The 14,120-nt window shown below is 41.1% G+C and overlaps 1 protein-coding gene across 1 annotated transcript; it reads left to right on the plus strand.

Annotated features, from left to right (window-relative positions):
* Positions 1 to 1,257: 1,257 nt before the first annotated feature.
* ralba (v-ral simian leukemia viral oncogene homolog Ba (ras related)) lies at positions 1,258 to 11,554 on the plus strand. The gene is made up of 5 exons (XM_034561535.1): positions 1,258 to 1,387; positions 7,923 to 8,115; positions 8,787 to 8,995; positions 9,605 to 9,782; positions 9,883 to 11,554. The coding sequence occupies exons 2-5, from the start codon at positions 8,002 to 8,004 to the stop codon at positions 10,003 to 10,005; spliced, it is 624 nt and encodes a 207-aa protein (XP_034417426.1). The 5' UTR covers positions 1,258 to 1,387; positions 7,923 to 8,001; the 3' UTR covers positions 10,006 to 11,554.
* The last annotated feature ends 2,566 nt before the right edge of the window (positions 11,555 to 14,120 follow it).

The raw sequence follows: 14,120 nt of genomic DNA on the forward strand, positions 1-14,120 counted from the left end.
TTCATGTTTGAGGCCAATGTCTCCAAACCTGTGCTTATAAAATCTTTTGGGAGAACGTGGCGACAAGCTTTTAATCACCTCTATAAATAAGTCCTAAAAAAGACCCCAGTTGTACCATAACCATCCATTTACTTTACTTATTCTTATGGTCCTGGAGGACACTATTAGTGCATTGCAATGAAAAAGATAGCATTGCCTGGGCTGTTACTCATTATAGACTAGAGCTTCACTAAGAGCATACATTTTAATAGGACTTCTTCTCTTTAGCTTCTTGGTTTTCTTAACTGAAAACCTAACTACTTGCCAACAATAAGGATATAATTGTATTGTGTCATACCAGTGGTTTTGTATTTAGTCAATTTTACATCATAACTAACCATGTTGCCATCTGTGATACTGTGTTTTAGAAACTATATATATTGTACCATTCTTTGCATCCATTCATTTCCAAAATCGATAATCTGCAACGATTTTGATCAAAATAGTTTATATTTTGTTTTAAGCTAAATTGTACTGGTTCAACATCCTCATGTATAAAAATTGCTTACATTTATCTAATTTAACGAATAGTTTTTAGATTTTTTAGTTTTGAAGGGACAAAACAGGGGACTGCACGGTGGTGTAGTGGCTAGCACTGTCGCCTCACAGCAAGAGGGCTGCGGGTCCTTCTGTGTGGAGTTTGCATGTTCTCCCCGTGGCAGCGTGGGTTCTCTCCGGGCTCTCCGGCTTCCTCCCACAGTCCAAAGACATGCTGCAGGTTAATTGATCTCTAAATTGCCCATAGGTGTGAATGTGAGAATGAATGGTTGTATGTCCCTACATGTGCCCTCGATGGACTGGCGGCCTGTCCAGGGTGTCCCCTGCCTTCGCCCTATGTCAGCTGGGATAGGCTCCAGCGCCCCAGTGACCCTAATAAGGATAAGCGGTATTGAAAATGGATGGATGGATGGGACAAAACAGGACATTTGACAATATAAACGGGGCACATTGAGGATATTTGTAATTAACGAGCATTTAAGAGCTATAACAAACACAAGTGGTGCCACACAGCTATTCCCGTGTGTGGATTTCTAGACATTATAAATAAATTATTTATTGTTTATTGTCTTCTTTTAGAAAAAAAAAGTATTTGTTGCATTGGACAGGTCAATTGTGCGACACGCTAAATTACACGTTAAATTGCTTTGGCGAAAATCTAAACAAACGACAACAGACGAGAGGCGACGATGACGTTACATCCGGTCGTCCGTAGTTTTTACTTCCGGAAGGTGGGGCTTTTGTTGCAGGAGTGGTTAGCTTTTGGAGAAACCAATGCCCCGACATGCTCTATTAATGCAGTCATCAAGATAACATTAACCGAAGGGCAGAAATACAAACTCCTGCTTTGGTAAGCCTTCATAAAATATCTCAATGCAGTGGAATAAGTGTGTGTTTCCTTCCACGGTCACAAAGTATCACACCTGTTTTAAAGCAAGGCGACCAACGTTAGAGGTGACCGTTTAACAGCGATGCGTTCAAATACACTCCTCATTCCTGTCGGCTTCAACTTAGCTGCTAACAAGTGTGGCTTTAACCTAGTGTTGTAGTTCGTGTGTCATGTAACGTTATATTATGCCTCTGTTGACGGGTACAACATCACGCTAACGTTAACAATCGCTGGTAAATTATCTTTAAGGTTAGCTAGCGTTACCAGTCACTGTTTTAGTTCATCTGTATGTGGACAACGTTTGCTTTGGCACTATTTAAATTGTCTTTATTTCCGAATGAATGAAAAGAGCGTGTGTGTTTGTATATAGCTACGTTGGCATTCACACGATGCAGTGCTGCGGTAATAAAAACACGGTCGTCTCATTGCCGAAGTCCATGTTTGTGAGTTTGTGTTGTCAACTGCTGTTACTCGCGTTAGCTTATAAAGCTGTTGTAAACTCGTGCTGCTAAGTCCACTTAGCATACGAGTTTTGACAGATCGGTGTTGTTGGAGGGAGTTTAGTTGAGCTAATATTATGCAGAGATGAGCTCTAGTTAAAATTAGCAAGCCGTTGTAATTATATTCCCGTCAATAATTAACGTTACGCCAACGGGTATTTTCTGAAAAGTCGCCTCCCTCCTGAGAACATGACACACCCAAGCGGGACGGCTCGTGTTTTCTTCTGTTGACGTTATTCACAACCGTCAGCAAATGCGGTGTGGCAGAGTAGTTTCCCACCACACAGCTTTGTTATGCATTTGATAGTCCTATGGTGTCTAATGCAGGTAGTGTCACACATGATTTCCTCGATAACTTGAAATTAGTTAATGAAATTAGTTAATCTTATCTGGTGTTGAGCAGTGACTGTTGTGTTTACTACTAACTTTGTTTTGTTTGCAGACAGGTTAAGGGGATTTAAGACTTAGGATAGGATAGTGTTGGCAAAGCAATACACTGTTGCTCAATCTCATTAATAATAGTCCTTTTTGGTATCAGGGGAAAGTGACAATTGTAATTCATCATCCAGATTCATGCGTCTCAAGGGTCATTAAGACCTAGTTTAAAAACCAAAGAAAAAGCTTTAACAGGCGGTTTCATCATCTCTTCTACTTTGTCCTCTTTGCTGAATAAATACAGGATTTTGTGGTTCAAAGATGCAGTAGGTAGGGATGTGCTCCACTCCAGATGTGTCCAGTAATTTATTCAATACGTGCAGTGAAAGAATTATACTCAATGCGTGTTTGCTTTTATCAGAGGACTATATGTTACACCCCTTAGGCAATATTATCCCTAACCAAAGTCTGTTTGTCTTTAACGGATCTCACAGAACTGAGACGATAGGTTTGACATTGAATAGCACAGTTAACAAGTCTGGAATGACATGCAGTCAACTGCCTCTTCTGAACAACCCATGAGCACAATGCTGATTCTTTAAGTTTCAATCATGGCCAGGGAAACCAATTCAGGAATTGTTTTGCCGTGTTGTAGTTCTCCACCACTGGTGGATGGTTTTGTTTTGGTACTTTTGTTTTGGCTGATATCATTTGTAACTGTCGTGTGTTGGTTCATTCCTCCCACCGTAGCATAATCAATTGTTTTAGAAAATGCTGGGACTGAAAACTCTCCAGTGAAATTGAAATTAATGAAAGAGGTCAGTGCCTCGATTGGCTTTGATCAACATTCTAGCTGCTTTATGCAAACAACAACACAGCTGGATTGGGATTGTAATTCTGGGAAATATAGAGCTCTGCATAGTTGTAGACACATTGCAAGCAAATAACATCAGAGGTGAAGAAAGGTCTTGTGAATGCCGCAGAGCTGGCTCTGCATTCATCCTTTTTCACTGTCGGGATGTTTATCCATGAAGCTCCAAATATGCTCTTTATCACTTAAATGTTTTTCTTAATGTTAATCCCTCAGGTTCCTTCCTGTTACTGCAACTTGTCAGAATTGACAAGCGTTTTGTGCAAGACCTCTTTTCCCTCATTTTGCACCAAACTTATTTGGCTCGTATCAAAGAGGTCCATCTGCTTTTCTGATCAGGTTTTCATTTTCTGATGAAGTTCCCTGAATGACCTGGGCTCTTCATGGCACTCTGCAAACATCTGTTAATGGTGTTTGCTTTGTAAGTGAAAGGGTTTAACTTCTGGTGTAAGGCTTTTTTTTCTCTTTTCTTTTCTTTTACTGGACTTTGAAAGTGAGATTATGTGCAGGAGATAGTGATGTAGATGCATACCTATCAAGTGTCTGCTTTCTGTCAGCAGGGAGGTTTATATATTTTTGTGTGAATGTCAGCTATGAATCATGCCTGAGGAATTTGTGATCATTGCACAGTGCAGGGAGCTGTTGTTAACTGGGGATACCGACAACATTCCCAGCATCTGACAAAATATATGCTAAAGCCCATTCTTCCTCCACATCTACAGAGGAGAATACTTTTTTCCCCCTCTTGTTTACTTGAGTAAAAAAAAATACCCTGAACCAATCCAGTGGAATGCTTAATGGGAAAGACATGAATGTTTGCATAGGATCACCAGGGTCGGCTGCGGAAAGGATAGAGAGGATATCTGTTGTGTCTAAAATGCTAGACCCTCCCCCCAAAATTTTTTTTATCGTGGATGCATTTGCTCTATACAGTTCCACAACACTGTGTGATAGTTAGCCCGAGTCATAGTTCTGAAAGCTGAATGGGATCAGTGAGGACTACACTTCATTTGCACCTTGATGATGGTTCCCATATGAATAAAAAAAAAGGGGGAAACGTTTTTTAGACTGGAGCTGAATTTTCAAAAGCTTAGTGTTGCTGAAGTAGGAAGGATTGTACCACAGAGAGGATTTAGTTCCCCGCTGCCCGGTTTCGTCAAAGGCTCCTCTGTGCACTCCCCTGGCCGAGGGTTGTTAGTATGCATTAAGGGTGGCTTTCTGAGAGTTTCCTCTTTGCTGCTGTATACCGTCTTTTTAAGTTAGCCAAGTTGTTTCATCATCTCCACTGGCAGTGGCCATTATAACTGCTGCATCCGTGCATTATAAAACATATCTGTGATTTGCTGTTTGATTGTGCATCATTATGCGATAAACAAAGCATCGGATCTTAAAGCCCTGTTGCTTTGTGTTACAGAAGGCCCGTTCTTACACAAACCTCATGACTGAGGTGACTTAAATATAGGTTATATTGTTTCTCCACAGTGAGCCGTGGTTACGACTGTCCAGACGCAAAGGGCCCAGTCAGCCCTAGTGATATTGTTATATATCAAATGTAAAAATACATTGTCAATAATATTACATTGTCATACCTTATGCATATTCATTGTATGTTATCTATACTATTCTGACATTTTATTATTACTCAGGTGGAGGCTTCAAATACGTCTAGTGGGCTTTCTGCCTCTTCATGTTATTTATCTCTGTTAGGTTTTTGTATTTTTTTAATTGTGCAAAATATAGTAGACTACTCTAAAAACTCCCACATTTTCTTGAGTACAAATTAAGAACTTTTTCAGTCGTGGAGCAGTAAAGATGTGATGAGACACAGACAGAGTTTTGTAGCTTGTGCGTTAGGTGGGAGTTGTGTACATTTCTTGCAGCTGAACTATGAAGGGGGAATCTGTTAGTAGTTTTCGAAAATGTTTTTGAGTTGACTTGTACGCCAAATGACATAACATCCGGCCACGTCTGTTGGATACTCCCACTGCATCTGTTCAACATCAGTGTTTCAATTCAACCACCCGCGGCCAGATTGTTTTGGTTGACTCAGTTGACCCTGTGACGAGGAGAGACACGGCTACACTGAGCTAATCTCCCTCTCAGATCATTGGAATCTGGTGGGTTGTTGACGGGCCAGAACAGCCCTGCTTTCTCTATCAGTTGAGAGGAAATCCCCTCACCCGTGTCCCCAGGAATGCCGAGAGAGGGTCATCAGGGTCTCTGCAACTTTGGCTCAGATGTCTTGAATTTACAAACACACACACAATTTCGCTTATTCTACTTGGCACAGAGTGTAATCTATGTATCAAGATACATGATGTTGAATCACATTTTTTTTTGCACCACTTAAACTCTTAACTTCTGCACATGTGAAAGAGTTTATTGACATATCAAACCTGAAGAAAGAGAGCTCCACCTTACTGAACCATTTTAATTTCTTTAGAATATGACAATTAATTGATTGATAATTGTTATGGATGTGAGTCTAATCAGCCAAAGCATATAGGAAGTGATCGGAGGTCATTTTCTACTTGAGGTAAATGGACTACTTGCAAAGCTTGGTAGCATCAACATGAGTTTTTGGTGTAATCTTTTATTAGTATCTGTGTGAGTCCTGGATCATATTGGAGCATTCATGTGTGAAGTGTGAAGATGAACAGGAAGGGAATACTGGCCCAATCTCAAAAGGGACTCTTAATGAATTCCTATAGCCCACACTACACTGGTGCCATCTATATTTCAGGAGCTTAGCAACCAGAGTGGTGTTTTAGACCGTATCCCTCTCTCCATAACACCCCCTTAAAGAGGACTAGCAGACTCCAGTTCCATATGTGGGTCAGGCCTAAATATTAATTATTCTTTTGCCAATGCTTTCCATTAGTACGCATTAAGCTACCTGTGGTGAATATCAGCTGGTAGAAATATGGTGGCACCCCTGCCCTGAGGTTGAACTTCCTTGGGAAAAGTTGCACCCAGCACTTTCTTGTGCAAACATATATTTTTCCCCACGTAGGTCTATTTACTGGGATTGCTTTATGTTTTGCATTAGGATTTGTGTGTGAGAAGTAAGTGGGTTAGAAGTGAATAATTAAGATGGTGACCCCCCCCCCCCTCCCTCCCTCCCTCCCTCCCTGTGTGTGTGTGTGTGTGTGTGTGTGTGAGAGACACATATCCTTCCTATGAGCTCTTTCACTGGTCTTGTTACTGATAACAAAGACAGGAAGAGCACAGATCAGTGGATCCATGGTGCCACATCCTCAGTATCCACAGTCATCACAGCACTATGGCTGGCATGCTTACATTTAGGTTAATTCGATGCAAAACACATGTTCTCCTTTGCCTTTGGACAATGGAAATGTTGAAGCAAAAGCTCATCTGTGCAATTGCCCATTTATGTAGAAATTGTTAATCTACATACACCAGGAGTTTGCAATACTTACAGGACTTCAATATGGTTTCATGGGCTTCTGTGATGTTTTGACATTATCTTTAATTTGACAAGAAATGCCTTGATGTGAAAACACAGCAGGAATGTGTTCTCTCTGCTTTTTCTGGTTAACTCTCAGCTGACACTCTTCTCGCTGTATTAGCTGAGGTGAAATGTTGGGCAGGAGCAGATTGTGAATAATGCTATAAATCAGCTTTGTGCTGCCATTAGTGTGACATCTACAGTGAATGTTTTTTGTTGTTTTTTTTCAGATAGAGATCAAATTATATGGTGAAAGATTGTAAAGAAAAAGTTTGGTGCCTGTGATGCAACAGTAATGAGTCACATGGCAGACAGTTTTGCAGGACACCAAGTCAAAGTGCACCCTTGCCCAGTTGCTTCTCAGCTCAAGATGTTCATTTGTGTGACATCTGTTGACATTATCGCCAGCTGCTCAGCTGTGTATTTGACCGTTCATAGTTAGTTGTGAGATGGGTGTTTGATTACTTGTTGCTTACTGTTGACCTATCCAGCAGGATTGTCAAGGGTGGAGCCCAGAAAACAACCGTGTGTGCTCAATAGGGTTGCAAAGGGTTGGAACATTTCTGTCAACTTAAGTTAAGCGTGGGCACAATTTAATTTCCCATTTTAATTTAATTATAACCATGCACTGCATTCAGTAGCACACTCTTCCACCCTGTTGCTAACTTCCATGGTTGGTCCTCAAAAACCCCTTTGATCTCTATAGATGGCTACTAATGACGCACTGATAACTTGTTTTGACTTGTTTTCTGTGCACATGTGACACCCTTGATACAATAATTGTTAAGACATGGCAGCCAAGCATTTACAACGTATCACTATGTTGGAAGTTGTGTCTGACAGAGACATAAGATATGGAAGTCAGGTGAAAGCAATTGACTCTGAGCTTTCACCTTCTTAGGGCAGGGCCCATATAGTGCAGATAGATGGCCAATGACATCTCCTTTTTCTTTTTAACGAGGTTAGCACATAATGCCCTATTTTAATGCATTCCTAAATGCCGTCTTGCAGTGGAGAATGATAGCTTCATTACTTCCGATCAGCTAAAACGACCTTTTGATGGCGAACTTTATAAAGTTCTAGCTTTCATGATTAGGCAATTTGGCACTTTAATGGGAAGGGTGGGGGTTAGGATTCAAGATTTGCTGGAGCAAAGCCGAGCGCCTTGGCACAGCAAGTGACTGTCGTAGTGAAAGCTGTTGAGTAACTGTCATCTGTCCTCAGGCTTATGGAGGTTATTTACTCTACATATTGATATGTTTCCACTTATGTCATTCACAGGTTTTGTCCGAGTGTCTGGTTGGGTGTGGTGTGCGTATGTGTGTGAGTGTGTGAAAGATACACAAAGAAGAATCCAGTGATGGCTACCGGTAAAAGTAAAAACCAGAGCTCCCTGGCACTGCACAAGGTGATAATGGTGGGAAGTGGAGGCGTGGGGAAGTCGGCCCTCACCCTGCAGTTCATGTATGATGAGGTGAGTCAACACACCCTTCTAAACTGCTATACATGAGATGGGGAAGTGTGGACTTCAACAGTAGGCACTGGTCACTTCTCACAAGTTCACTTTTTAAAAATGTTTGCATCCCGTGTCGTAATCTAGATAGATATCGCCTTTTTGCTAAACATGTCGGCACTTCCTCTGAAAGCTTCAAATCTGAAGTCATCCTTTTAGTGGCTCGCCAATAGAACGCTTTTAATGTGAAACAATTGCAAGAAGTAAGTGTTCGATGCAAAAATGGTCTAGAGAACAGTGAAGCTGCTATCTGTTACATGGAAGAAAGAACGTGATAATGGGAAACAGCAGGGGCTCCAACGCCACAGAGGACTACAACACCACGAGAAGGTTAACAGGGATTCTTGTATAAAGAATACTTTTCATTGCGTGCTTGACCAGATATGTTGTTTACTTTAACAACAACGCTCAATGGAGGACAGAGACTGTCTCTGCTACCAAGCAGCATATCAGCTGACATGTGTCACTCGTCTGCTGTCCATCAGATGGCTCAGACACGCTTCCATTTCAACCGGTGTGGCTGCCGACAAACAACTCCTCATGCTTTACTGACTCTTTATGCACGTTAAAACTAGTTGTAGCATGTTTTGCACTTCAGAATCTCCAAAAAAAATGTATCTTTTCATCTCCAGTTTGTGGAGGACTATGAGCCCACCAAGGCAGACAGCTACAGGAAGAAGGTGGTTCTGGATGGGGAGGAGGTCCAGATCGACATTCTGGACACAGCCGGCCAGGAGGACTACGCTGCCATCAGGGACAACTATTTTCGCAGTGGGGAGGGCTTCCTGCTGGTTTTCTCCATCACAGAGCAAGAGTCCTTCTCGGCCACTGTGGAGTTCAGGTACTGTATCCCGCCTACATCTGTCTTTGTGTGTGACCGAAAAATAATATTAATGTGAAATGTATGTTAATGTTAAAATATCTGTGTTGGAATCAGTATTTGACACATTCAATGCTGTACGTTAGGAAATGCTTTAAGCTCTTTCAAGGATATCGTTTGACAACAGGATTAATTGAAAACAAAGAATTAATAATACATTACGAAATACCAGGATCTTGAAAACCAGTTCTTAAAAAGGTTCAGTTTATTGGGACATCTGTAAAACCTTTATTCACAGGGATTTATTAGTGGATTTCCCCAGAAATACTAGTTGGTTAAACTTATTATTTATTAATGTTCACATTTACATAGCATATTTGACATATGCCATCTTAGCTGTTACTGGGCTCTGGAGTATTTGACCCCTGCCACCACCTCCTCTGTTTAACCTCAGAGCTTATATTGTGCTCAATTTTGACTCTAATGTCTGTTTTCCTACGTTTAAACTTCCATTTAAATGTCAGGGAAATTAGTTGTTTGAAACATCCCTTGTTTGGTTATGTTAGATTTGATGACATTACTTATTTAAGGAGAACGGGTGAAAATACATAATGCATGGTGTGTTGGCAGGGAGCAGATCTTGCGGGTGAAGGCGGAAGAGGACAAGATCCCTATCCTTGTGGTCGGGAACAAGTCGGACCTGGAGGACCGTCGGCAGGTATCTGTGGATGAGGCTCGAGGGAAGGCCGAGGAGTGGGGAGTCCAGTATGTCGAGACATCAGCCAAAACCAGGGCCAACGTCGACAAGGTGTGACAACATGCACATCACACTACATTACTATACATTTCTGTCTTTTCAAATTAAAGTTAAGTGCTTAATTGATTTTATTCTTTTTTTTTCTCCCCAGGTATTCTTTGACCTGATGCGCGAAGTACGAGGGAAGAAAATGTCAGAAAACAAAGACAAAAACGGAAAAGGAAAAAACAAAAAGAACAAGAAGAGCTTCAAAGAAAGATGCTGTTTACTTTGAACCCTGCATGGACCGTAACAACCCACAATGCAACTGTTAAGTTGGTGAACAAAGCAGAGCGTCCTTGCCATTCAAATGAAATGTTATCCTTTTTTCTTTTCTTTTATAATTGGGTTTAGTTTAGTGTTTAGAACAATCAACTATTTTTTATTTTTTTATTAATGAAATCTGAGTTGCTGTTCCATTGGAAGATAACCACTGTTGTGACTGACTCGGACTGCAGTGCTTGATGGCTCGCAGTAAGCCAATGACCAAACTGCCACTGACACTAACTTTGCTGCTTAAGACATTCTCCACTATTAAACTCAGCGACTAAACTGCCCTTGACTTTGATTCAGTGTGTTTTACACCAGAATGGTTGAGTCTTTGTTAAGTTAACAGTGCTAATTCATTTCTTTACCTGCTCTAAATCTTAACCTGCGTGATTCTTAGTCTGTTCGTATAGATCCCTTGAATCTCTACATCAATTTACAAGGAACTCAAATGCTGCTGTCTGTCCTTTTTGTAATCATTTACGATGACACTTAATGTCATGTCTATTGAAGATGTTGGCCTCATTCATTCGTCTGTCCAGACTCATCGTTACGACTGGAGAGCAGTTTTGGAGTGGCTGTTGAAACTGAACGCTTCAAACGTTTTCATTTTTGAGCCCTTGAGGCTGCTGTTCTTTTAGTTTTAGGCCATCCAAGGAGTTATAATTTTCTGACCACAAAAGAAACGTAGCAGTGAGACGACTCGTTGTCAAACAGGGTTATCAGCCATTTAATATGATAACTGCAAATCAACCCAGAAGTTTCTTCGCAATTGTTCAGAAGGATTGCTGCAAGATAATGTCTTTGGTGATTGTAAAACAAATTTATGATGAGTTAATTTATCTCTTGGCTTCCTGTAGATATTATAACATAAATATTATTGTTAGATATTCTGAGGCTGTGAAAAGAAGGTTGTAATGTGGTTACTAGTATTTCTTTTTTTTAATGTTATGTTCATGTAATCTGGCCCGTCTCACATCGCGGATTACTTCCTGTTTTACATGACTGTTGAAATGTTCAGTCTGTACTGTGAGACAGGTGTTGACAATCCAGCAGGCCATCATGATTCTGGTCCACGATGGCATTATAATCAATAACTTCTTTTTCGTTTTTCTTTTTATACGTTGGTCTTTTTAATAACATGCACTACATTGCCAATACCTAAGAAGTAGACTTCATGCCTCGCGCTGGAGATTTCTAAACAATTTGTGCCAACAAAATTTCAATGTTTGTGGATGTACAGTATGTATGCTTATTAACTTGTGTGTGTGTGTGTGTGCGCGCATTCACCAGAAAATCCTACTACTTTTCTGTGTCTCTAAGTGAAGCTTTGAAGAGGGCGCCAACTTCTTAACTGTTGTTGAATCAAGTGCTACAGTGAACAAGATGTTTTTACCACTGCCTAAACCCTTGTTTGTAACCCTCCCTTTTTCTTTCACTTCCTACTGCTGTGAGTATGCTTTTATCTCTCTGCAGCGGGAGTGTTGCCGAATAAATGCCTTTTCTTTTCTTTGTAAGTACTGGACATTATTTTGAATTTATTCGTGTCACAAGGTCACACTGAGCAATCCTAACTTTGATTCTGTGAATTTGGTCGCACCAGTTGACTCGATGCTGCATATTGCCCTCTGCTGGCTGGTGGTGGTAATGGAACTACTCCCACTACTTATGGACAATGTACAGTTACTTTGGTATTACCACTGAAATGAAATGTTATGGTTGTCATTTGTTGTTCCCTTTGGGGCATTCTCTGTCCCAGTTTAGTAAAAAAAAAAAAAAGAAAAAGCAGCAGTTACTCACTTTGCATTGACTGTTCTTCTGCCATCTAGAAAAGAGTGCCAACGGTCTGTTTTTCTTGAGTGTGACGTGATATTCTTCCACAGATTTTATTACCCTTCTAGGCTTATCTTACATGACAGGATGAGTGTAATGCCACCCTCTAGATGAACCAGTCATGGACTCTCTATGCTGAATCCCCGGGCGTTGGCTGGCTGAGAAACCCATTTCACAACTTGAAAACAGGGTTGACTACATCACCAGACAAAGACAAACCATATGTCACTTCGAAAATATGGTTCTTGTGAAGGATGGCAGGAAAAGTCTTCCCTCTGATACGTAAAAGGAAATTCCACTGACTTAGTCTGTATGTCCTCCAATGGCTAAATATGAGAAAGTAGTTAGTGTGTCATGTTTAAAAAGTGCTTTTGTATTCCGGAATATTTCTATAGGGACCTATTTGTGTCTTTCTCACTTAAAAATTAGTTTGTAGCTGCCGTACACTGCTTTATTTTTTAAATCTCTTGTAGCATTCCTTCAGGGATTGATGATTTGCTGTGCCGTTTGTATTTGGCAGAATAATCTACTGGGACCCTCATGTCCTCACAGCAACGGCCTATTTGTTAGTTCCTGTGTGTGCAACTTAACAGCATCGCAGATAAGGCTTCCCTGGTCTTTTGGAGCTAATGCTATATTTACAAGTATTGATCAGACAGGAAAACACCAGGTGAATTCTTAAATGTAGTGCTCACCTTTTAAAGGGGAGAGTGCAGAGAGAATTGCTGTGGGGATTTAAACCTGCAACATTAACGACTGCCACATTTACTGCATGCCTCGTATGTATTTATACACAAACTAATCCCTCCCCAGTTTATATGAAACCTACCGGGTTTGAAAGCCTGTAGCAGCATTTCCACCGGAGGAGCTAAACATGTCAGCTCTGATAAGCACATTTACCTGCCTGACATTCACGTCTCTGGATTTCCATTCTCCCCCTCCACCTCTAAGTAGGCAGATTAGGTGGTCCGTTAAACCCGCAGGAAGGCACTTATTTAGAAATATATGAAAGGGCAAAGTGAGCCAGGCTAATGACCGATGCAGTGTCACAGGCGCACTCTCGGGTCTTTTATCATTCTGTAGAGAGGGCCCCCGTCCTCTGAGTAACCCTCGTTATATTTGAGCTAATGTTGGGGATGAGGATGTTCATGTGATAAAGCACCATCACAGTCCTTCATTATACAGAAAGAGAAACAGACTCGGTGGAATTGTGCTCGACCTATAAGATGAATGCAATGGACAGAGAATAACTCCTATTTTAGTGACTGTGCCATATCCTGTTTTCTGCATGGGAAGGCGGGGTGGGCTCACTGTTTGACCATTGGAGGGCAGTCTTGGTATTCTGTTGCTCCAGTCTGCTGTTCTCTGACTTCAGTTCTCTCACTATACTTTCCACTGCTAGTCGAGAAATTGTTCGAAGTATTTGAACAATGACGTTCTGCAGAATTATGAATAGTTTATATGAAACTAATAACATTTATTATACATCCATCTGTGCTAAGTAAACCATTAACTGTCATGAGAGGGACAAAAAAAACGAAAACACACCGGATCAAACAAACGTCAAAGATTAGCATATGGCCTTTGTTGGCATTTTCAGTCACGGCTGAGCTGAGCAGTGTGTTAATGCTGTTTTCGCTGTCTGAATGAGGAGGCAAACCTATTTTGACTGCCGTGAAACAATGAAACAACAGCCCATACTTCTTCTACCTCCACTGAATGGCTGGAATAGCAAAACTTTCAACAGCTTCGCACTGCAGCACAAATGACTGTCAGTGGGAGAAAGAAAGAACGAAAGATCACTTTCAAAGATCACTTATTGTGTCTGCCATTGTGCCTTTTAAGAAGAGTGAGGCGCTACCTCGGCACGTCCTCCGTGCAGACGGGGTCCTCATATGTTCTCGTTTTCTTGTGTGTGTGTCAGCACCATTGTAGGTTTCTACTGTACAAAAGATCCATTGTGCTTAACAGTGTAATGGAAGAGTTTGTCAGTAGACTCACCCCTCCATATAATTAAAAAAGCCCCTTCGTACATGTTGAGCTTGTGTTATGGCTCAACAGCGTATCACCCACCCTACATCCTCCCTCAGCATGTTTGCCGTCGTTTGTACTGTTAGCACCGTTAGCTGCGAGCCACCGGCTCAGCCATCACAACGTTGAGGGGCAAACAATGCACCCCTTCTATTATGCACCTTCATTCTTCAAGGATGTTAACATTTTACATGTTAGACATTATTCAAAACAAAATGT

This window comes from Cyclopterus lumpus, chromosome 21 (genome assembly GCF_009769545.1).
Source record: "Cyclopterus lumpus isolate fCycLum1 chromosome 21, fCycLum1.pri, whole genome shotgun sequence".
Taxonomy (NCBI): domain Eukaryota; kingdom Metazoa; phylum Chordata; class Actinopteri; order Perciformes; family Cyclopteridae; genus Cyclopterus; species Cyclopterus lumpus.